The following is a 24,952-nucleotide window of genomic DNA, read 5'->3' as shown; positions in this document are numbered from 1 at the left end:
GGGGGAGAAGCCAAGGACCTATAGGGAGTGGGAATGGAGTGGGGCTGGTAGAGCATCTGCTTTGCATGCAGAAGGTCCCAGGTTCAATCCCTGGTATCTCCAGATGGAGCTGGGAGAGACTCCTGCCTAAAACCATGGAGCGCTGGTGGGCTCGGTAGACCAATGATCTGACTCGGTATAGGGCAGCTGCCTGAAAAGAGACTTACAGACATCCTGCCAAGCTTTCATTAAAGTCATGGGACTAATTCACACATTTGTCTCGACATTTCACACTGATCATAGCCCTATTCACACATTATGTTCAACACAATTTATATACATTGCACACATGTACAGATCTGTATGCACATATAGTTATGTACACATGTTATTCAACTATACATTAGTTGGACACATTATTCATCTACATGCACATTAGTACACTTCCTATCTGTGTGAGGGGGGCCCTGTGTCCAGGTCTAGTGTTACAATGAATGTACATTCACACAAAAACAACCTGGATGTACCTACAACATAATGTTTGCAGTTACAGAGCTCATGCACAATGAAGGAGGTTTTCTGAGCAGGTCCGTAGCCAGAAATTTTGTAATGGTGGTGGGGCCTAAGATACTGTTCCCACATTGTACTCTAAGTTATTTAATGTGTTGACTAATATTAAAGAAATCAATGTAATTTTAAAAACATTTTTGTAATGTCTCATGCTTGTTACTGGTCCAGTGTCTCTGGAAGTAGTTTATCTCTTACTTACTCCCCTCTTTAAAAAAAAAATAAAAAATAATCCCTGGCATCTCCAAATAGGGCTGGGGGAAACTCCTTCCTTAAACCAATGATCTGACTCTGTATAAGGCCATCTTCAGAGGCTCCCTAACAGTGCCTCCACTTTCTGAGATGAGACTACAGCAGGCAAGAGGGCCATCTCAGCAGTAGCATGAGAATCAGAGGCAGAGAATTGCTCCTTTAATGAAAGCTGAGCATTCTGGGAAATAGCCTGGAATATCTTTGGAAGGGACATGTCCCAATAGCTGTGGCTTTCAGAATGTCCAGACACCAGTTAACTACTGAGAATCACCACCCAAGCTTGGCTGACCCTGGCTGTGCAGAGATAATAACTTGACAAATGCTGAGTTGGGTCACATTATGGAGGCATCTTGCAGTCATATATGTATGCAACAACAGAGGAGTAGGGCTAGATTTTTGTTTTTAACATTTAAAATGCAATCCATGAAAAAAGACAGGTCTACAACTCTACTACCAAAGTGCAGTTACATCTAACATTTTCATAACTGTGATTACAGCAAAACAACGTTCAGTGCAAAATTCTATTTATATTAACTAACTGCCAAAGCACAATTGGGCATTGTACATCAGGAGGACCACCAAAATAGCGTTAACTGCTGGTTACAATGCAACAGGCAACACTGAAACTGCTTTAGGACAGTGGTCTCTTTGGGTAACTTTCACACAGGTAACGGTTCTGAGGATCACCTCTGCTGTCTCCAGTGCTGCAGAAGCCAGAGACATTCTAAGCAAGCTTTGTTTGGGAGAGTGTATATGTTGAATAGGGAGAGGGGACATGCTTGGAAAGCTTCAAGTTACAACTGGTGAGTTCAGTGGAGGATAGAGACCTTAGAAAGCCACTGTTAGATGCATAGTACACTGATGTTCTATAACTTGCTTTTCTTATTCGTTCAAATCCTCACAGGCAGGCACTCAGGTTTTCAAATCGTCTCCTGTAATTCTAGCAGGCAACAGCCCTGAACTGAAACATAGTATGTGCTTTGAGTGAGTGAGATTCTGAGGAGGAACAAAGCAGAGACAAACTATATTTTGAATTATACAACTGAAAGGAGCTAGCATGCCATCTAGTTCAACCTCATAGATGTAACCATCCATAGAGTATGCTTCCCTACCCCGTCCCCTGCCACCAGATCAACCTTTACAATCCAAACGACCATATACCACAAATAGAAAGGAGACAGACCATACAAAGATCCCTCTAATTTCTGCTGTACCACTTAAGGCCTGGTGGATTCTGGGATACTTGCAAAGAATGCTGGACTATGGACCTTTCAGTGCGATTCAGCAAGTCACTTGCTATGTAGGAACATAGGAAGCTGCCTTATACTAAGTCAGACCATTGGTCCATCTAGCGCAATATTGTCTACACAGACTGGCAGTGGCTTCTCCAAGGCTGCAGGCAGGAGTCTCTCTCAGCCCTGTCTTGGAGATGCCAGTCAGGGAGCGAACTTGGAACTTTCTGCATGCAAGTATGCAGGTGCTCTTCCCAGAGCAGCCCCATTCCCTAAGGGGAATGAATATCTTGCAGTGCTCACACATGGAGTTTCCCATTCAAATGCAAGCCAAGGTGGACCCTGCTTAGCAAAGGGGACAATTCATGTTTGCTACCTCAAGACCAGCTCTTCTCCCATTATCTTTAAGTCAATGTGCTCAGGATAATTTAGTACACACTAGATTTCCTTCACTAGCCAGAGTATATGCACTCTCCTTTTGCAAATCATGGAAAACATCAGCCCACGCCTTGTGTAAATGAGAACCCTTTTAAACAGTTAGCAGGGCATTTAGTTCAGTGCTTTCTAGGACAATATCACCAATCTATTTTTTGTTTGTTTGTTTGTTTGTTTGCTAGATGTATATGTTTTGTTTTTCGACCATCAGGTCCTCAAAGTGGCTTACAATATTTTAAGCTACCATTTTAACTACTACCTAGGAGCCATTTTATGTGACAACCCAGCTCCCCCGAGAAGTCCATAATGCTGGGGAAAATTGAAGGAAAGAGAAGAAGACGGCGACCAGCAGCAAAGTGGATGGACTCAATCACTACAGCATTGAATGCACCAGTGAGAGACCTTAAAGGCCAAGTTGAAGACAGATGATCCTGGAGAGAATCTATCAATGTGGTTGCTAAGAGTCGACACCAACTTGACGGCACTTAATCAATCAATCAAGGAGCCAGCTGCTCTTCTGCTTGGGGTGTTTTTCATTTGTAGGTATGCAGTGGCAGATGCCTGGATTGTGTGCTCTCTATGCCCTTCTTTCTGGGGCTAATGTCCCAGGGGCCAAAGCAGCTATGCACATGGAGGGTAGGAAGAGGTTGTTTGAAAGAAGCACTTTCAGAGAGAAGCCTTTCTTCATATTTGTGGTCCTCGAAAGTGTCCCTACCCACATATGGAAAGCTATCGTGTTCATGCACATCTCATGTATCCCTCCCTGTCCCCTGGGAGCTCAGGGGAAAATCTCTGCTCCCACCATTCCTTCATTCACTCAAGCAAAAGCTGTGAAGGCCAGGAGCAGAGCCTTTTCTGTCCTCGTACTCACATTTGTGTGGAGGACCCTCTCAAAGGAGATCCGCCTGGCTACTTTCTTGATGTCATTTTGCGGGCAAGTAAATAACATCCCTCTTTTTCAAAGATTTTGCCAGCAGCTGAGTGGAGGGTCTGTTAGGGCCAAACAACATGTTACAAAGCAGCAGTGTGCATAATGCTAGCTGATCTATGCTGTATTAGCGTCCTAGGGACTGATTTGTAACAGAGAAGTGGCACCTGTCGCTTTTGCCCTGAAATTCTCTCTCCCCTCTCTCTAGTTTTATCCAACAGTGCTCTAGGTGCAAACAAGGCTCTAGAGCTCCGCAGAGGGGGGATGGCTGGAAGGGTGAGTGTTGGGGACGGGGAAGCAGCAGGTGGGGGAAGTGTCTAGCAGCCCCTCACCTTATCACTTCCTTGTGGAGCTGCTCCCTCCTGATGGTGCTTGGCCCCAAGGAAATGGCCATTAGTTTAATGTTATATGTGACTATGCTGTTACATTGTAACATGTAGTTTTGGTCCATGGGTGACGTTATCATCTAGAATTGCTGCTAAATAAATCACTATTTATTTTAGGGTTGTTGTTTTTTAAAAATTGTAGAATATTAGATAAATATTTTATAGTTTTGATTGCTTTTGGATGGGGATTGTGTTTTTCTGCATCACCTTGGGCCCTGTCAGACAGGCAAGATTTATAAATACAATAAGTGAATTAGTGAGTGAGTGAATGAATAAATCTGAGGTGATACAGGCTAACTAGAGAGGAGTTTTGCTAAGGGCTGATTCTAAGTTCCAGCAGGGCAAACGGTACAATCAACCAGTGGGGATTTTCAGGAACTGAATGTCTCGTACAGTATACATTTTCCTTATGGCCAAAAACCCAGCATAAATTCTACATTCTGAAAGCATTGCTTATAGGCCGCTTTGTAAGATTATTGTGAGTTCCCTATCTTTTCATGTTTCAGTGGAAGGCATCACTCAGAACGGACTCTCATTTCCCCTTAGAATCACACGTCATCATTCATGACTCTGTTTATAACTAGTGACAGATTCCAGGGAAAATGCAAAGCTGGTGGGTTCTGAGTCCTTATCCTGATGGTAACTTATCATGTCATTGAGCCTTTTTAGCACCAGAGACGACATTCTGGCTTCCTAATCCCTTCAGAGAATTCCTTCCCACAAATATAGACAAATGCCATCATCACGATCAGAGGAAGGGGGGGAAAATCCCTTTCCTCCCAAACTGCTTACAATCTGTGAACAGAAGATAATGAAAATAATTACTTCTTCCCATAACTGAAAGGATGACACGTTTGCATATCAGAAAATGATGCTACAAGCAACCTGTCTAGGTCACTTGCCCTTTTTCCGGTATCTCTGGCTCATGTGAGAGTCAGTTATGATACAGTGTGGTATCTACAGACAGCTGTCCTACTGGGCACTGGACAGACAGAATAGCTAGCATTGCTGAGCTCTTTGGTCATTGCAAATGGAATGAAGCTCTTATGTTTCACACTGGTTCACATATGCAGTGTGGTTACACTGCAAGGCTCATCCCTCCCCCCCCCCCCCGCCCGGCCCAATTCCTATCCTTGACACTAGATCTGGCTAGTTAACATGTCTGGAATGAGAAAGCACCTATCTCAGAGCTGGCAGGGCTGAGGGCGTACTTGGATTCCCAGGTTGGAAGATTATCTCACGCAGAAGAAGTTCCCCTAGAGATATATAAGCTAAACTAGATTGGCGGGTCTCAGTAAGGCTGTCCTGGGTCCTGAGAGGCATTTTCTCTTAAAGGAGCACTGCACAGTACTGCCTCTTTTCTCTCTTTTTTTTCTGATAAGCCAACAGCAACTATGATGATGCTAAACGTAGAAGAGCTGGTAGGTGAAAGCTACCTTTTGCAATGGGTCTTATTTGCATTGTCTAGTTAAATAGTGTGTGGATATTATTATTTGTAATTTGTAGCTTGCTATATTCTGTGAATTGTATCACTCAAAGGTGCTTGGCTGTTTTGTTTGATTTTAGCTTTATTCTACAAATGGGCAGGTTGTGCTCAGGGCTGTCCTTAGCGAGCCCTGGCAGGGCGCGGGGCCCGGGGCCAATCAGCCAGTGTGGGGCCCCCTTCCTGTTAATTCTAATGGGGGTTAAAAGAGCGGGGCCCGGGGCAGTGTCCCTGCTTGCCATGCCCTAAGGACAGCCCTGATTGTGCTATGGAACGCCACTTGCATTGATGAGCTGGTGTGGTGGTGAAAGCAGGAGCTGTGAGATCAAAGTCCCCAGTTCAGATCTCAGCTCAACTGTGAGCTTGCCTCGGTGGCCTTAGGCAAGTTGGTGTCTCATGGCCTTACCCACTATGTGTTATATGAGGATAACAGTCGCTCTAAAGATCAATATAAATGATAACTATAATTATTGCTGGTAATGGTCTAATGTTAGCGTAGTATAGAACAGGCAGAAAGATGTGAATCTGTTTATCAGCAAATACAGCCATGAAGAACAGTTTCCTGTTCCGAAGAAACTGTTCTGCATGGAAGAAGAAAAAGGTTGGTCCTACCATGCTACGATCAAGAAAACCCTGTTTAATGTATTTGAATTAATATATATTTATTTATATATCACTGTTTGAGCCAAGGGGACCTTCAAGGCAGTTCACAGTAAAATATAAGAATTCGCTGCAATGGGGAGAAGGATGGATTCACGATTAATCTGATTTATCACCCATGACTCAACTCTGTCAGTTGTATCTGATTTAGCATCTGTGCTCTGAAACCTCTGAGTGTATTTCCAGTTATGCTTGCACTGTGCCAAGCATCCAAGCTGGACCAGAAGCAATCGGGAGCAATTCTGGACAGGATAATAAAGAATAGGGAGAGAAGCTGAGTGGCTTAAGAGATCTCTTCTCACCTCTAATGTTAATGACAGGAATGAACAATTAACAAAACAGACAAGACAGGACTCTTCTGAAACGGTTGCTTGCCGGAGAGGGTCCAATGAGTCAATTTACTATAGTGTCATACAGAAGATGTTCACTTTGAGAAGGAAGTGGGACATTTCCTGCTTGCACTAGTTCACTGAAGTGGTTAGTTGATGAAACATTTCTGGATTGTTTTTTTATTAACTCTAGAAAATCAATGAAATGAAAATGGATTCTGATCCAAAACGGTTTTGGTCAAATCCTAATGAAATGCTGATATCTTTCCCCAAGTTAATAGTTGGCAACTAATGTGGCTTTGAGGAAGCTGTGTGCGCACAAAGCAAATCAACAAACTGGCCAAGATTCCAAGAGGCACACAATTTGCTTTGCACACTCAAAGGAGCTTTAGATTTGTGTGTCTCAGCATGCTGCATGGTAAACCTCTTCGGAAACTGAGAGGAGTTTCAAAAGCATATCACATGAGAGTCTTCCATTCAAAGGGAGATAAAATCAAAACATTGTACTGGGCTCACCTGAGTTCTTGGCTGCTCTTACATAATTCTTAGGATCCCAGTCACTGGCCCCAATCTAGCAAAAGTAAGTAATGACTAAATCTCATTGAAAGCATGGGATTTTAGTTAGTCACAACAAATTTGTTTCTTTGGTTTTAATAGAACTGATAGGATTAATCTCAACTAACTTTTGTTGGATTGGATTAGCTGTATAGATTGTAGGGGCTGTTGCACATGGTAAATACAGCACACTCAGTAGGGAACATAGAAATACAGTGCAGTACTTGTAATGTACTGGTTGCTTGTGGTTAAGTTTTATCTGCTTATTCCTATTCAATGTGTAGAATTTTAAGCGCTTATATGTATGCCTCCTTCTCCAGACTTCTTAACTTACATGTCCATCTCAACTCCATTTCCCCCCTGTTTCTTCAGATCCCATTTATTTATCTCCTGTACATATATCCTGGAACTCTGCAGCTAAAGAACTGGCTGGTTGATTCAAATCAATATGTGAAACTCAGTTCCTTTCCTCTGCTTCTCAGCTTTCATTGCCCCCACAGGATTACATCTGACACTGCTGAAGTGACAGAGGAAGCCACAACTGGCAGAATTCCCTTGTCAGGAGTCTAGACTTTAGATCTAGCAAACCTGTGCATCCTACCTTGGCCCACAGTGCTTACACCTCCAAGCTTCCCTTGCCTATTCCTCCTCATATCCTAATAATGCACAGACCCTCCTGCCCTAGACCCTACATAGGCTTTACCTCAGTATCACTATCCATTGGGTCGTTCCATCCTTCACACACACACACACACACACACACACACACACACACACACACACACACACTGACATTTACATTTTTACATTTCTATTCCGCTCTTCCTCCAAGGAGCCCAGAGCAGTGTACATGTACTCACAACAACCCTGTGAGGTAGGTTAGGCTGAGAGATACGTGACTGGCCCAGAGTCACCCTGTAAATTTCATAGCTGAATGGGGATATGAACTCAGGTCTCCCCAGTCCTAGTCCAACCACTACACTACACTGGCTCAGTGTCTCCAGTGCTCATCCTGCTTTAATCTGACAACTTTCCTGTCCTTCACAGAAGTTGAGTTGTAAACATTCTGACTGCTTTATTTTCTGAACATCTGGAATATTCACAAATAACATTTTGTGCCAACAGCTCAGCTGATCAGGCTTCTCAGCACCCCCCTTCTCCAGTTGTCCTAGGACCATTCATTTAACCTACAGATTCCTTTTTAATTATTCCTTAGATCCCTACCCCACCTCATGAGCCCCTCCCACTCTCATGAATCCCTCCCACTAGGTTTGTCAAGCAGAGAGACCTTGGGACTCTGATTCTAAGACACTGCTGCTGTTGTTTTAATAGGTGACCGGGAAAAAGGTGGAGGGTAGAGAGATGGGAGATTTCCTCCCAGAGGACTTCAAAAATGGAGAGTATGAAGCTGCCGTTCGGTTAGAGAAACAAGAGGATCTGAAGACACTCACTGATCACTTATTGACACGATGCGATTTGACCTACAAAGAAGAGAAAGAACTACAAGCTGAGGTAAAATTTTGGCTCTGGGGTTTATGTTATCTCTTGCTCTTCTTCTTGCACTCCTGCAGATCTAAAGTTCTTGTTGTGCTCCACGATAACATCCTGAGCAATGTTAGAAAGTGTAATGGAAAGGAGAACTGGTTTTGTGGTAGCAAGCATGACTTGTCCCATTAACTAAGCAGGGTCCATCCTGGTTGCATATGAATGGGAGACTTGATGTGTGAGCACTGCAAGATATTCCCCTCAGGGGATGGAGCAGCTCTGGGAAGAGCAGAAGGTTCCAAGTTCCCTCCCTGGCATCTCCAAGATAGGGCTGAGAGAGACTCCTGCCTACAACATTGGACAAGCCGCTGCCAGTCTGGGTTTACTGAGCTAGATAGACCTATGGTCTGACTCAGTATATAGCAGATTATTATGTACCTATGTTCCTAGTTCAGGTAATGACATAATCATACATACAAACAAAAAACCCAATTCCGATACCAGAGGATTTCCAATAGCTTATGGGGAAGTAATATCATAAGTCTCAACATTACAAGGATCTCAAGATTGCCTAATTATAACTAGAAAACTGGAAATCAGAGGGGATGGATTGTAACTCATTGAGTAATGCCCATGCATTGCATGCATGATATACCAAATTCAATCCCAAAGTATCTCTAGCTAAGAAGAGCTCAAGCTGCAAGTCTGGGAAAGATGAACTTCTGAGAGAGTCTGGAAAATGGCTGCCAGTCACATCTGAAAGCACTGGGCTAAAGGGACCATTGATTAGAGAAAGAATGAGACATTTAGGTGCCTGAAGCAAAAAACAACAACAACCCGCACATAGTTTTACAAATATGTGGAGGCTGTTCTTACGATCAACCAAAACCGGGCTAAGAAAGCCACGTCTGGGCTGATTATAAGAACCGTCAAGAACCATGTAGCTCCCAGCGGCAGTGTGGCGGTAAACTCGCCAAAGAGGCCAGCCTCTTAAATGGGTTAAGGGAGCAAGCGCTCCCTTAGTCCAATTTTTTGATCATCTGCCAGCATCACCTGCTTGCAGCTGGGACTGGGAGACTGAGAGGCACCCGGCCGGTGCTGGGTGGATACCCACAATGCACCACACACTTCCGTGGTGCATTATGGGATTCCTGCAGGCTGGGGCGACACATCCCAACTCTCCATGCTGTCAGGGAAAGCCAGTGTCCATGTGGACGCACGATCCCCATGCTCAGCATGGATGGGGCAATTGTCTGCAGGGGAGGTAAGCTTTTACAGCTTCCTCCCCACACGCCCCAAGCCCTTTCTCACTGATTGTGAGAAAGGGCTCAGTGTTGTGCTCTTTAATCATTTGTTGTCTTTAGTGGTTTTCAAAAACCTGCTGCTTAAAGTGGGCTGATTCACTTTACCTAATGGTAGACCCAGCCTGCCTTTGGTTTCATTTCTTATAAAACGTATACTTTCTATGTAATCTTTTCCGATCACAGACTCAGCTGGCTAGCTGTACAGAACTTCCTAAACCATATTAAACTCATGGACTAATTATTCAGCTGGTTGCAGTGACGGTCCCAATGCAGTCAGTATTGTAATTTGCTTCCCTTTAAATTCCATCCCACCAGCCAATCACACTGTTTGCCACCCACATAACAGTAAAAGGCAAAATTGGCTTCTCTCTGTTTTGGATTAGACGCTTACAGTTTTACTGTCACTGTGCAGAGGGAGTCAGTCCAGCCTCTCATTGCGGGGAGGAGGAGGTTTTGCTCCTCTGGGAAGGAGAAATCAAAGCTCTTTTCTTAGCCACTAGATTGTGACATGACTTTCGTGCAGTTAATTGGCAGCTTATGTTAAAACCAGAACTAAACTATGTCACATTTCTTGAAAACTATAACTGTAGGGCACATCAAGATGTTCATTGATTTGCGGACTTGCCAAAATGGTGTCTAAGCGGTGCCAGTGCAACACTTCCCCATATACCTGACAGGTTTGTACACTTTATGCTACCAAGTGCACTGGAATACAATGGATCATGCTCAAAAGTAGCAGTTGAAGCCCAATGCCATTTCATTGCCCACTGCTGGAACCACATCTCACTGCACTATAGAAAATGTGTACAACAAAAGTCCAAATTAAGGAAGAGAGGGCCAGACATAGTGTAATATGTCTTATCTTATCATAGTGTAATATGCTAATCTTTGTAGCCTGGCCTTTAATGATATTTAATAATTTTCAATGGTTTTAAAAAAATTACATTGTTTTATATGTTTGATTTTAATGTAAACCGCACCAAACCATTTGAGAAAGGGCAGCATATAAACTGAATAAACAACCAAACAAATAAATACATACATACATAAAAATAATATATATTTGATACCTGAGGTGAAATAAAACTTGTGGAGGGAAAAGCTACAACTTTTTTGCTTGGGAAAGATCTACCATGGTACAAAAGCCATCCAGAACTGGAAAGAATAGTGCATGCTCAATCTCTCCCCTTGCTGTTACTGGCCTGCATGCTGTGCAGTGTCCCGCAGATGGTTTCTGCACTTACCTTGTTGCTGTGGGCTTTTAAAAAACTGACAGCGTTGTGTGAGAGCACTCTCTCACCAATGCCTAAAATTGCACAGATGCAGCTGTGCCATTATTTCCAATGGCTGACATGGTCTGCAGCCCTCTGGTGATGGAGGGGCTGGGCTGAGGACCCACAAGGAGGCTTCGGCATCCCGGTACTGAAGACTTCCTTGTGCAGCAGATCAGGACTGGAGGGGGAGCAATTTTCACATCTCTCCCTTCCCTCCCAAAGCCTTCTCCACTAGTAGAAATCTGTTCCTGAGGGCTGAGCAACTCTTCTTTCTTCTTTCCACAGCTGCTTGTCCAATCTTCCTGCTTCTCTAAAAGGCTGGCAGTGAGACAGGGAGTGGAAGGAAGTGTGGGAGTGGGACAAGTGGCTGCAGGAAGGACACATGCGGTGGTTGTGGTAGTGGTAATGGCAGTGGCAGCAGCAGTGGCAGCAACAGCGACTCTCTGCGAATGCTAACAGATAGGGGTAACAGACATATTGCCGCTGCTGTTACTGCACTACCACCATGAGACCTCCTCCACTGGGGCAGGTGAGACAGATGGTGAGGCAGTAAAGGCAGCTAATATACCATCTCCATCAATTCAGTGTCTGGGGCAACCACCTCAGTGGGCCTCATTAGTGGGTTGACCATCCTGTATTGAACCCCTTGGTCTATCTAGCCCAGTACAGTCTATTCTGTTTGGAACAGGCTATCCAAAGTCTCAGGGCTGAAGTTTTTCTTTTTAACTGGAGATGCTGGGGATTAAAACTTAGATCTTCCGCATGCAAAGCACATGTGCTACTACTACTGAGCTATAGCCCTTTATCAGCCAAATACATTTTGCGATACAAGCATTTTTTCGCTCCCCCACAAACACTATTTTTACCTCTTATTTTACAAGGTATCATCATTTGTAACAAGTTTGGTGTTGTTTCTTTTAACACCATGCCTATAGAGTTATGTGTAATCTTTCAAGAATACCAACAGTAGAAAAATATACCTTAGTGAGGATAAAAACAGTGTCTATGGGTATAAACAGAAATAAGATTCCACAATCCCTGCATGATATGTGAAAATGGGTGTCTGAGAGGGATATTAGTAACATTTAAATCCACAGACTCCCCCTTTGAAGTAACTGATTATTACAAAGAGAATTAGCATTTTACAGCTTCACTGGTGATGGATTATTCAAATGAAGAACTGCAAAACAGTGTTGACTGTGAGGGGGATCCGAATTCTGTGTGGAGTATAAAGGGTTTAGGATCTCTCTCCCTCCCCCCCAACCCCCACTGTTCCCAGAGGAGTATCTAGGGAAAATAGCGCCTAGGGCAAGCACTGAAATTGCGCCCCCTGTCCAAATGTCTGACACCCGTCTTTCAGATAACTTTACCATAATATCAGCTCAAAAATACAAGTCAAGCTCCTTAATCTTTTAATATTTCAAAAACTATTTAGCAGTGGATGTAGCCAGACCAAAAAATGTTGGAAAACTACAAATTTCAGTATGCTGGGGCTCATGAAATACCCAAATACTATGTGAAGGTGTACTTGGAAAACTAAACAGAAGTGCCTGTCTAATTCTCTACTATGCATTGTAGCATCACTATTACATAAGTTTTAAAAATAAATGGAGAATTGGACTTTCCCCAGATACTCTGAAAATAATTAAAGGATATGCAGAGTAAACTGTGTCATTGCTTGGAATATATTCTAGTATTTCAGAAAGACAGTTAAAGTGAGAGAAAGAGAGCAAGAAACTCCCAGTGGGCTTTAATACTAAGGATTTCACACTGATTCAAAGACAAACTCACCATTAATAGCCATATTATTAAGACCTCACATTTAACTCACTTATCACAAGAAGCAAAGTAAGAGCAAATGAATACGATCCTAGCTCATAAGCTTCAGCTCAGTATTCACAAGCCCCGATTCTCTGTACATAGTGCCAATGTGAATATGTGTACAGTGGCATATTATATTAAATTAATTTTTTTTACCTGTAGGCCCTTCAGGGGGCTTCCTAAAGTCTGTGAGGGGGTCTGAAAAGGTTTCCCCTCCCCCCACTGGCCTCTAGGGCCTTGCAGGGACCATTTGAGCATGTGCAGTGGCCATTTAAAAAAATTTTTTAAAGGCAGCTGAAAACAAAATGGCCACTGCACATGCTCAAATGGCCTCTGCGAGGCCTGGCATGGCCTAGGGCCTCACAGAAGCCATTTGAGCATGCACGGTGGCCATTTTGTTTGATGGCCATTTTTTTTAAAAAAAAATGGCGCCCTCCTTTAAGTGGCGCCTGGGGCACGTGCCCTGCCTGCCCCACCCTATATATGCCCCTGACTGTTCCCTCTAAGGCATGCACACATGCATGTGCTCAGAAGTTTTTGGATGTCCACTCAGTTCATTTTTTATCTCGCTCAGGTTGAATCAGGAAGGCACTATTCTGAATGCAGGTGCACACACACTGTCTTGATACAGCCGCCCAGAACAAAATTCATTCCACAAACAGATGAAAAAAATTAGAGGGACCACTGCACACCACCCAATAAAGTTTGTAATAAAGGTGTGGCATAAAGCTACTTGATCAAGAGTCCCACTCCCTAATATATGTAGAGCATCTGCTGGTGCAATAATCATTTTACATTTGGAGAATAGATTAAGTTGCTTAAAGTCACACTCATTAGCACCTTGTTCTGTGAACTGATAGCCTGGTTGCTGCGCTGGATGAAAGATGTAACCTGCATTTTAAATGCAAGCTGATGCTTACAGTATTCCTAAACAGTTCTAACTCGAATAAATTCTTAGGAACAGAATATGAGCATAAGCACTGAATTTGGTGTATCAACCTTTTGCAGAAATTGGTTCCTCTTATTCAGCACATCAAATCCTCTAGGCATGGTCGAAGGGAATGATAAACAGTTCACAGAATGCCATTTGTGTGAGTCAAGGTGAAATGATGAGCTTGAGTCCTCCCACTTCACACTATCATAGAACCGTTCTAGATTGACTCAAGTGGACAGCATAACGAGTGCAATCATTGCTAGGATTCTCTTCTGCCAGTGTTATGGGAAGTAGATGTGCCAAATGAGGGAATTTGATCCCTGCAAAAAGCATACCCTAATTCATGCATACCCTAATTGCATACCCTAATTCATGCATACCCTAATTCAATGATGTATTTACCTTTTAGAGCACTGGCAATGCAGCACATTTAAACTTAGGGCTAAGCTCACAATTAGGGCCAATGTGATTGACATTTACAACTTAAGTAGCAACTGTGAGGGGATCAGGATTGGGACCACACCATAGGGGAAGATTTTCTTTTAACCCTTTGCCCCTGTCATGGTCCCAGTCTGGCTTAGGGACCTCTTGCTGCTGCTCTTACAAAACCAACGTCACGGGCTTAACGTAACATGTGGTTTGGTCCTCGAAATGGATGAATGACATTGTGCAGGTCGAAATGCTGTTCCAGATGGGAAAGCACATCACAGTCACTGCAGATAACCAAGCACCACAGGGTAGCTGCTTATAACCCCATTACACAGCAGCTGCATCCACACAGGGAGCCAGTTGCCTCTAGTAACATCCCTTTATTTCTTATTTAAGTCTTCAGCTTCTTTACTGCATCCGTGCCTGAAGCACTCAAGCCATACATGATACAAGTAAACAATTACCAAAATACAAACTAGAACAACAATACAGGCTTAATACAATCTTAAAATATCACAGAATGAATAAGCAGACTGACCAGCAAAAGCGACAGTTATCATAAAGCTAGTAAGTGGATGCAACAGAATAAGATTTCCCCAAATGCCTGAAGAAATTCAGTTTTTTAAAACCACTTTTTGAAACTGGTACAGTGCAATACTGTGCAGGTCTACTCAGAAGTAAGTCCCACTGGGTTCTATTTGGTTTATCAGTCACCTTAAGTGGCGCAGCAGGAAAATGCTTGACTAACAAGCAGAAGGTTGCCAGTTCGAATCCCTGCTGGCATGTTTCCCAGACCACGGGAGACACCTTTATCAGGCAGCAGTGATACAGGAAGATGCTGAAAGGCATCATCTCATACTGCATGGGAGGAGGCAATGGTAAACCTCTCCTGTATTCTACTAAAAGAAAACTACAGGGCTCTGTGGGCTCCAGGAGTTGAAATCAACTTGACGGTACACTTTACTTAAGTGTGCATAGGACTGCAGCCTAAGTCAGTCGCCTGATGCAACTGACTTTTATCCTGCTTTTCAACTGGAATTCCCAAAGCAGATTACAATATCAATTTTAAAAAGCAGGAGATACATTAAAACTTCCATCAGCATTTCTAATGGAGGAAATGTGGCTAGTTGGCTACAGATAGAATGGATACTGATGGATCTGGTTCCAAGAGGGGAGGAGCTAGATGACAGTTTATCTATGAATACGACAAATATTTATATACCGCTTTACAACAAAAGTTCCCCAAGTGGTTTAGATAGATATAAATAAATAAAATGGCTCCCTGTCCCCAAAGGACTCACAATCTCAAAAAAGAAACATAAGATAGGCACCAGCAACAGCCACTGGAGGGATTGCTCTCCCCCTGCTAAATAAAGAGAAGCGCCACTTTTTAAAAGGTGCCTCTTTGCTCAGTTTGCGTTTTGTCTCAGCCAGGCCAGTGGAGGGGACCCAGCCCTCTGAGTCTTCTCTCCATCCACTGAAGCCCGGTCATAAGAGTGGCAGCTCTACAGCAGACTTATTTTAATGTGCAACCAGATACAAGATGTGCAGTACCCCCCACCTCACAAAAGAGTGTCATTCTAAAAGAACATTTTGTGCCATTGAAAAATCCATAATGCAAAATTTGAATTATGTTAGATGATGTAAAAAGTGACTGATAATGAAAAAAGTAAAGTGAGTAGCCCAGGCTTTCTAGAACCCAGATCCTGATCTCCTCCTCTTGGCAAAGATGCTTCCCATAGATTCCACTGCTATTCCCCACAGAGTCCTCACCAATGAATAAAACACTATTTTACAATAATGCTGTCAAATTCCCAGTTCAGAGGATTTTCTTCCACTCTGTGTAGGTTTCTAAACATCGTGGAATGTGATTTTAGGCAGCAACATATGTATGCACAGACAAGGAAAAGTCTGTGTTGTGGCGGTGCTTGCTATGCACATAAATTACACTCCTACAATTGTGCCGTTCTCAATTTTTCTTTAAAAAAAAAAAAAAAGCCATGCACCACAGAGAAGGCCTCGCCCTGTGCTCTTACTAAGCTAACCTCCCACAGGTTTAGAAATAAAGCACTGATGGTTTTAATTGCCGAGAGAGAACTCCTAAGGAAAAGTTGATCCCTGAGAGATCTATCATAGGGTTGCCATGCTAACCATTAGTGGGTGGCCTGGAGTCTCCAGGAATTAGCATCAATCTCCAGGTGACTATTGAATGCAACCCTGGAGATTTCAATGGCATAATATTGGTGTGTGGATGTGTGGGGGAATTGGAGGGAGAATTTGCCAGGAATAGCTGAAGAGTTGGCAAACCTAGAGCCATGCATCGAGATTGATGTAGTACCTTTTTTTACTCCAAGTTCTGGCAATTTGGTTGTCTAAAGCCTCCCTATTATTTGCTTCTTTAATTTAGCTCAAGAAAAAGAAACTTGAGGAGAGACCAAAACTTGAAAGCTTAGAAGATCTTGAAAAAATCATTCAACTAAAGAAACGGAAAAAATACAAGAAGGTTAAAGTGCCGGTTGTCAAGGAGCCTGAACCAGAAGTTATTGTAAGTTCTGTGATAAAATATGTTCTGGGCTAATTTCATAAAGTTCCCTGAAACTGTACTCATCTAACATTTATTTCTACTCTCTATTAGTTAGAACCTGTGGATGTTCCGGCATTTCTAAAGGCTGCCTTGGAGAACAAGATGCCAGTGATTGAAAAATATTTAGCAGACAAAGGGGATCCCAATGCTTGTGATGAGGTATAGCATGGATGCCTTTCTATTCTAAATGTTCAGGACTGGCCTTAGGTGAGCCAGGCAGTCAAGCAAGGCTCCTACATGAAGAGGGCATGGAGCTGAGCTTGATACCTTGCTGTTTCTTGAGTGTACTGTCTCAAGTCAAACTGCAGAAGAGAGTTCTGTGGAATCTCAGAAGTGGAGCTAGACACCACTGGCAGTGGCTGCAAAGCTGCAAGTTATTGAGGGATAACTCTGGGGCCCTTTTCATGGACTTTGCTTGGAAAACCTGAGAACAATAGGACCTGCTACATTACTAGGTTTTGCAAACCTCCCCAAGCAACAAAACTGGGCAACACTGATAAACTAACCATTGAGGGGGGCATCATTGGTACTATTTGCCTAGAGCAGGGATTCTCAAACTTGGGTCCTCAGGTGTTATTGGACTTCAACTCCCATAATCCCCAGCCTCAGTGGCCTTGGTTGGGGATTATGGGAGTTGAAGTCCAATAACACCTGAGGACCCAAGTTTGAGAATCACTGGCCTAGAGTGATATTTAGCCTAGGGCTGGCTTAAGTTATGTAAGGTCATAACTTACTCGTTTATAATAATAAAATAGTAAATAAATAATAAACAACTTTATTTGTTAACTGCCCCATAACAAATTGGTCTCTGGTCATTACATATTTGTTGAACTACTACTATTACTACTACTATTACAATGACAAAAATATGAATGAATGAATAAATGAATAAATAAATAAACTTCCTTCAAAGAAGTTGATATAGGAAAATAAATAATAAATAAAGTAGAAGGTCCCAAAAGAGATCACAGATAAGGTACACTGAAAGTGTGTGTATAGTTTTCATATATATAAACATTGGACATTAAACAAGACCCCCATTGCCATTAGCCATTGTAGGAGCTCTTTCCTATACTTTTCTTAGTATTAAAAGTACTTTAATTGTTCTTTTACGTAGTTTTAGCATTTCTGTTTTAATTGTTAACGGATTTTAATGGTTTTGTTTTCATTGAAAACCGCCCTGAGCCATTTTGGAAGGGTGGTATAAAAACTGAATGAATGAATGAATGAATAAGGAAGGAAGGAAAGAAAGTCCCAAAAATATAGCTTTAATTGCTTCTTTAAATGGAATATATGACATATTTGACCAATATTTTTTTAATTTATGGCCTCATGCACATTAACAGAAAATGAGGTGGTAGATAAACCCATTTCTTGACTGCACCATTTCAGAGTGGTTTGGGGTTAATATGATGGAATATTCCACCAAATTAAAAACAATCCTGCACTTAGAAAATTAAGTTTTTAAAAAAATTAATAAAATTAAGGTTTTTTTAAAAAAAAGAAAGAAAATTAACGTATGAGGGATAAGCCTAGGCTAGAACCCTTCTTCCTGATGTGCCCGCACTCTGTGTGCATGGGGACATTTTGTTTTGCTTTTTAATGGCTGAGCATTCAGTTACGTGTGCCCTCACTTCCAGTGAAGTGCTACAACCTCCAAAGGTTTACCACCTTGTCTGCTCTTTGTGAAAACCAGGCCTATATCTTTGCCACAAACTGGCAATGCAGAATCATGACTGCCTCTAATAAAATGCCTTTCATGATAATGGCCAACATGATGCGCAGCATCTAGTTGATGCTGTGAACTGTGCTGGGGCTGCTGCACACTGTAAGGCAGCCCTGACACTGCTGAGGATAAGTGGCTGCGCAAATAGTTGCTTTTGTAACTGCTTGTCTTCAATAATGTCAGGGTGGCCTTAGGCACCTGAAACAGCCCCAGTGCAGTTCATAGCACTGATGAAACACTGCACATCATGTCAGCCTGTTTTCAATGCCAATGAGGTGGACAAGTAGAAGGCATTCAATGCCATTATAAAATACAGGGCTACAATTCCACAAAAGTGAAGCACCTTTAAGCATAATTTCAGTGAGAGAAACATACATGTTTAAGGCTTGCCTGGAAATCAATTAGACTTGAAAGTGCTGGTCTTCAGCTGGGGCATGTTCCTAGATGATCCCATTTTGTAGCAATCGCTTTAAAAGTCAGGCTACACCTACATTATGTCCCACGTGGCATGACCCTTATTATAAGATAACAGTGAAACATCGACTTGAGAATTCAAGAAGCTCAAAACACTTAAGCTGAAAAGCCAAACTCCAGACATTCTCTCTCTCTGTCCATTCAGTTGTGTCCGACTCTCGGTCACTCTATGGATCACTGCACTCCATGCCATCCTATCTCGGACAGCTTCCTTTAAGTCTGCCATGGTCATTCCAGTGTCATTTTTTATAATATCCAGCCGCCGAGTACAAGGCCATCCCCATCTCCTTCTCCCGCTGATCATTCCCAGCATAATTGTCTTTTCGAGTGAGTCAGCTCGCATGACATGTGCAATTTGGTGCACATGTCAACAGGTGCAATTTGGATTGCACCTTAAAGCTGCAGACATTACTCATGCATAAAAGAAGAAGAAGATGACGGCGACAGGCAGAGCTTATCTGGTAGGGCACTACCTTTAGAATAAGCAAATTCTAGGGCTCAGAGCATAACCATTTGGAGAGGAAGCATGGTACAGTGTGGCGGCTGAGAGTATGAACTTAGGAGCGTCAAAGCCCTTGCTTTGAGTGTTACCTCTATCATGAAATCACTAGCACTCTAGGTCACTGTTTTCTCACTTAGCCACCCAGCCCCTCTCAACTGCCATATGGAGAGAACAATTCCAGCCAACCTTACAGGGCTCTTGTAAAGCTTACTGAAACGGTTACTTGTCTAGCACTGCAAATGTACACAGTGCAAAAATCCTCAGCCTTGAAGGTTTACAGTCTAAATTGAGATGAGGAAGGGAGGCAAGAGTAACAAAGGATGAACTCAAGCATATGCAGCTTCATGCACTTTTGCTTTGATACAATCAGCATGAGGACTTAATCATACATGAAGTGGTTTTTTTTTAAACTCAGAATGCATTAAATAACTACTAAGTGTGATTATCTTCTAATGCAAGAACAGAAAAACTGTAATATTCCATGTTGATACCCAGTTATATCTGATATTTATTTTGGTTCTTTAATATAAAAAAAGAGAGGAAAGCATACCATTTATCAGCTTTTCACTGTTCCAATTGATAGTATAAGCGCACAGCATTGCACAGAGCATGCTCAGAAGGACACCTGGCAATTGTGGAAAAGTTAGTGGAAGCTGGAGCCCAACTTGAATTCCAAGATATGGTAAGGAGATATAGATACATGCATGCACACCTTAGAGTAAATTCTCAATGCATGCTCATCACTCATTCACTGGAGCAGCACGTGAGGACTTGCATGTGTAAACAAACCCCACAGATCCATTAGCTTCCATTATCACCTGAAATCAAGGCTTTTCAAGAGTAGTAGTGCACACATCGATGGCGCAGCAGGGAAATGACTTGACTACCAAGCCAGAGGCTGCCAGTTCGAATCCCTGCTAGAATGTTTCCCAGACTATGAGAAACACCTATATCGGGGGCAGCAGAGATATAGGAAGATGCTGAAAGGCATCATCTCACACTGCACGGGAGATGGCAATGGTAAACCAAAGACAACCACAGGGCTCTGTGGGCGCCAGAAGTCGACACCGACTCGACAGCACACTTTGCCTTTACCTTTAGTTCACACATCTGGCTGAGGGCCATCAGGTCTTGAGTAATCAAGTGCTGAGAACTCCAGTGATGCTGCATTCTGTATGCATGTGTGAACCAGCCCACAGTATTCAGTCATTATCATGGGTAAAGGCTGAGGCAAGCTCAATGGCACACTTTGCATGCATAAAGTCCCCACTCGATTCTCCGTCATCTCCAGTTAAAAGATTTTAGGTAGTCGGGCTGAGACCATTGGCTGTTAGATACTACTGGGTAAGAGACCAATGGTCTGACCCAGGATAAAACAATGCCATGTGTTGAGAATGTCAGACAGTATTTTGCTCCTTTCCTTCTGATACAGCTTGAATCAACAGCTATTCACTGGACATGTCGTGGAGGGAGTGTGGAAGTCCTGAAGTACCTACTAAACAAAGGAATTAACAGAAATGCCAGAGACAAGGTACTTATTTTATTGTCACACACTTTGATGTGAAGCAAAATTTAGCCGTGAGCTTGGGCACTGCTTGTACAGTACAGGAGTCTGTTTTAGATTCAAGCTGGTTGCATCAAAGTAGAACTTACTGTCCTGCTCCTATTGACTGTGCACCATCCTTCCTTTCTACTAGTTGCTCAGCAGTCCTCTGCACGTGGCTGTGAGAACAGGGCAGTATGAATGTGGAGAACACCTCATTGCCTGCGAAGCAGATCTCAATGCCAAAGACAGAGTAAGTGTATCCTGGGTTTATAAGGCCTCTGGGAGCGCCAGTTCTCATGGGCTACTACTGTTTTCTCTAGGGCCTAAGTCTACAGTACATTATCCAGGGAATCTCAAGTGTGGGTCCCCAAACGTTATGAGGCCAAACTTCTATCATCCCCAGCCACAACAGTTGAAGACCATTGTGGCTGGGGATAATGGGAGTTGTAGTCCAACGACATCTGGGGACCCACGCTTGAAAATCCTTGCTAAGACCCTTGTTAATTGACAAAGCTAGCACTGAAGATCAGTCAGAAGTGCTCCTTTGATGTAAAGAAACAGGTGGGTGGGGGTCCCCCCGATGCAGCTTAGAAGCACAGGAGGGAAAGCAGGGGTAACATACCCCCCGTGCCATTTTCCTACCAAAAATCCTCTCTCAAAGTGGCTATTTGCCCCCACAGAAGATGTTTCCAGCAAAATAAGAGGCTGCAATTTTCAGCAGGAAAATGGAACTAGAAGAAAATGCTTAAACCCCACCCCATACTGCCCTGGCAAATTGCATGCTTTTTCACAACAAAGGGGCACTTCTAGGTTGCCACTTATGTCTGTCAATTAAGCAAGGAATTAACATGATGTGCAGTTTGGCCATTCGAATTTTCCTCCCGCTGGCCATATCTGATAATATCCCCTTATAATAATAAGTGAATGTGGAGGGCCTTGAAGGGTATGCAAAGGAAATATGCTTTCGTTTAAAGTAAGTATCTTGTAACTGTAGAAAATATGCACAGGCAACAAAGTGCAGCAAAGCACTTCAAAAGGGTGTGGAATTCAGAACAGCAGAGAGAGAAACTTGCAATGCTACCCAAAGGGATGTTCTGGGTAGCTAAAGTGCCCATTCTCCATACAGCAGGCTAGGCGAAGACTGCAATTTTCCAAACATGTTAGTGGTTTTGAGTGCTGCTAAACACTAATTTTCTTACAACTGAAGCAGTTTTTTGGGCTGAGATCACCTGGGTGGTGCAATGCTGGCTCTGCAGTTGTCTCCTCTCTCCACTCGCCTCCGGTAATCCAGAGAAAGGCCTTACAACAATTTGAGGAGAGCTGGTCTTGTGGTAGCAAGCATGACTTGTCCCCTTAGCTAAGCAGGGTCTGCCCTGGTTGCATATGAATGGGAGACTAAAAGTGTGAGCACTGTAAAGTATTCCCCTCAGGGGATAGAGCTACTCTGGGAAGAGCATCTAGGCTCCAAGTTCCTTCCCTGGCATCTCCAAGATAGGACAAGATTTTTTTATTGAACCAACAAGATAGGGCTGAGAGAGATTCCTGCCTGCAACCTTGGAGAAGCCGCTGCCAGTCTGTGAAGACAATACTGAGCTAGATGGACCAAAGGTCTGAATCAGTATATGGCAGCTTCCTATGTGTAACAATGTCCACAATGAGCAGGCCCCCAAAACACTGCAAGCCCACATTCCCAAATGATTGGTTTCTCATCATCTTGAATGTAGCTCTTTGAGGAGCGCTATTAATCTGAAAGAGTGATACTCATAAAGATGGAAGTCACAGCACTTAATATCCTTACTACTTGCCGGCTATTTCAGATTAATAGACTCCATCACAGTGCGCGCACACACAATTTTGTAATTGCACTTGGTTGTAAGATGCTGGTATAGTTTAACTGTTTTCAGTATTATGCTCACTTTCTTCTACTCTCTTCTAGGAAGGAGATACTCCTATGCATGATGCAGTGAGGCTGAATCGTTATAAAATGATTAGACTCCTGATTATGTATGGGGCCAACTTAAACATAACGAATGCTGTAAGTAGTTGATCAATTGAGATTTACTGATTTCACTAAAATAATTTCTAGTGTTTTATAGAAACATCACAGCTGAATTAAATCCAAAATTATACTCCACGGATGCACTTAAAAATCACAATTAACATGCAGTATCTTAAAAACAATTCTATTTTTACATTTAATATTGTAAAAGTAGGACCTTTTTCAAGTTTTCAGAACATTCACCACACTGTTACATGTAGAAGAGCGTCAATTAATAGAGCATTGCTGTTTTAGAGGAATTTCTCCTTAACTTTCTGTTCACTCTTTTCTATTTCAATGGCATGTTCTCCCTGCATGTGGTAGGCACAATCCTGCAAGAATCAGTCACAACTTAGGGCAGATTTTTATGAGAAGTGGGGCAAAGGAAAAGCACTTGCATGCAAAGGGTTTCTAATCTAGGGATTATATACCAGTGAAGCTTTCTTCCTGGCCATGAATTGGTAGTATGCAAGTGATGTACACAAAAGGGCTGGAGCATAATTGGGCCACATTAAACCTTGCACCATAGTCAGATGGTTTTCCTGTCTTTGTGTCTCATATAAATTGGTCCTAAATCCAACTGACACCAATACAGTGAGATTCATTTTGTGACTAACAGTCCCATTGATTTCAATGGGACTTGCAACCAAGTTTTGCTGGATTGCACTTAGGCTATTTTTGTTGTCACACTGAATATTTGTGTTTGCAATCAGACTGGCTGTGATGAGAATGCAGAATTAGGCAATATGGGTGTGTGCTAGGTCCGTGGGTCGAGGTGCATGAGAGCCCAGCGCAAAGGTGGCAACACTGATGTGTGTTGGATGGCCATGCACTGGTCAGTCTCAAAGTGGACATACACTGTAGACATCAGAAAAAAATATACTAATTGAACACATTTGTCATTTCCAAGAGGCATGGCAAGATATATCACTGAAAGAGCTTCCCTTGCCCCAGCCACAGAAATATAGGAGAGCAAAGAAGACATTAAGAAAACTGAATGATTTATTTAACTTTTTTGTTTTTAATAGGAAGGGAAAACTCCAATGGATCTTGTTCTGCAGTGGCAAAATGGTACCAAAGAAATATTCAACAGCCTGAAGGAGAAGTCTTATAAGAGCTCCCCTATAGATACATTCTGAACATTAAGACTCAAACTTCAAACGGATTGATAGCTACCTTGTGCATGGCACCGTTAGCAATGTGAAGAGCACCAACACTATAAAAAGTGCCACCTTCAATGAATGAAACAAGTGTAAGTTTTGCTGGATTATTTAAAGCTGCCTTTGTTAGTGCCACATGGAGCAAGAGTGGAGACAACATATTTTCAAAGGCATGATTTGAGTATTAAGAATCCACTGATTCAAGTTCCTATATTTATATTTTGTATTCCATTTCCCCCCTTTCTTGGATAGTGTTTCTTTGGCTGTTATTCTTTGTTGATCTTTTCAATAAGCCATGTTTCCCCTGTTGTTATATAGAGAGCCTGAGTTACTGATGTGCTAATCTGAATCAGCCAGGAGCATTAAGCTCCTTTTGATATAAGACAACAGTGTTTCAGAGCATATTAGCAGCTTCCCATCAAAGCTTCCTTTCAAAAGGGAGTATCTGTAACTGTCACCCAGCTGAATTGCCATTGTCAGAGTAAGCAGTAAAAGAGCAGAGGTTGTAACACAGTGGTAAGGGAAGGGAATGTTCAGTAAAATTAAAAAGTGATGGCTTTGCTCTTCTAAAATTCAATGGGAGTAGTGGCCAAGCTTTTAATCAAGCATGGTGGAACAGTTTGGGCTAGAGTTCAAAATGGAAAGTTATGCAGGTAAGAGGATGATAGTACAAAAAGATGCACAATATAAAGGCAGTGTTATTTTTGAAAGCTTGACCAGGGAAGGAAAGTGATGTATATTTGTATGGCTTTTTATGTACATTTTGTATTAAATCCTATTTAAGATTTAACAACAGAATGACTCTTTTCAATCTATCTGAAGATACCAAAAAATGAAAATGAGGGACAAAGTTTAATAGAGGCAGCAAT

At 42.5% G+C, this 24,952-nt stretch overlaps 1 protein-coding gene and 1 long non-coding RNA gene across 2 annotated transcripts in view; one reads left to right on the top strand and one right to left on the bottom strand.

The window, feature by feature from the left end:
• LOC128350282 (uncharacterized) overlaps positions 1-12,918 on the bottom strand; it is a 29,954-nt gene extending 17,036 nt beyond the window's left edge. Inside the window, exon 1 of the long non-coding RNA XR_008319235.1 lies at positions 12,847-12,918. This is a non-coding gene — a long non-coding RNA (uncharacterized LOC128350282). The remainder of the gene's footprint in view (positions 1-12,846) is intronic.
• ANKRD1 (ankyrin repeat domain 1) lies at positions 5,049-24,881 on the top strand. The gene is made up of 9 exons (XM_053308303.1): positions 5,049-5,200; positions 8,139-8,318; positions 16,461-16,598; positions 16,689-16,796; positions 19,923-20,021; positions 20,772-20,870; positions 21,037-21,135; positions 22,822-22,920; positions 23,952-24,881. The coding sequence occupies exons 1-9, from the start codon at positions 5,174-5,176 to the stop codon at positions 24,060-24,062; spliced, it is 960 nt and encodes a 319-aa protein (XP_053164278.1). The 5' UTR covers positions 5,049-5,173; the 3' UTR covers positions 24,063-24,881.
• The last annotated feature ends 71 nt before the right edge of the window (positions 24,882-24,952 follow it).

The sequence above is a fragment of the Hemicordylus capensis genome, chromosome 3, assembly GCF_027244095.1.
Source record: "Hemicordylus capensis ecotype Gifberg chromosome 3, rHemCap1.1.pri, whole genome shotgun sequence".
NCBI lineage: Eukaryota > Metazoa > Chordata > Lepidosauria > Squamata > Cordylidae > Hemicordylus > Hemicordylus capensis.
The sequence above is the reverse complement of the archived record's forward strand: the minus strand, read 5'-3'. Positions and strand labels throughout refer to the sequence as shown.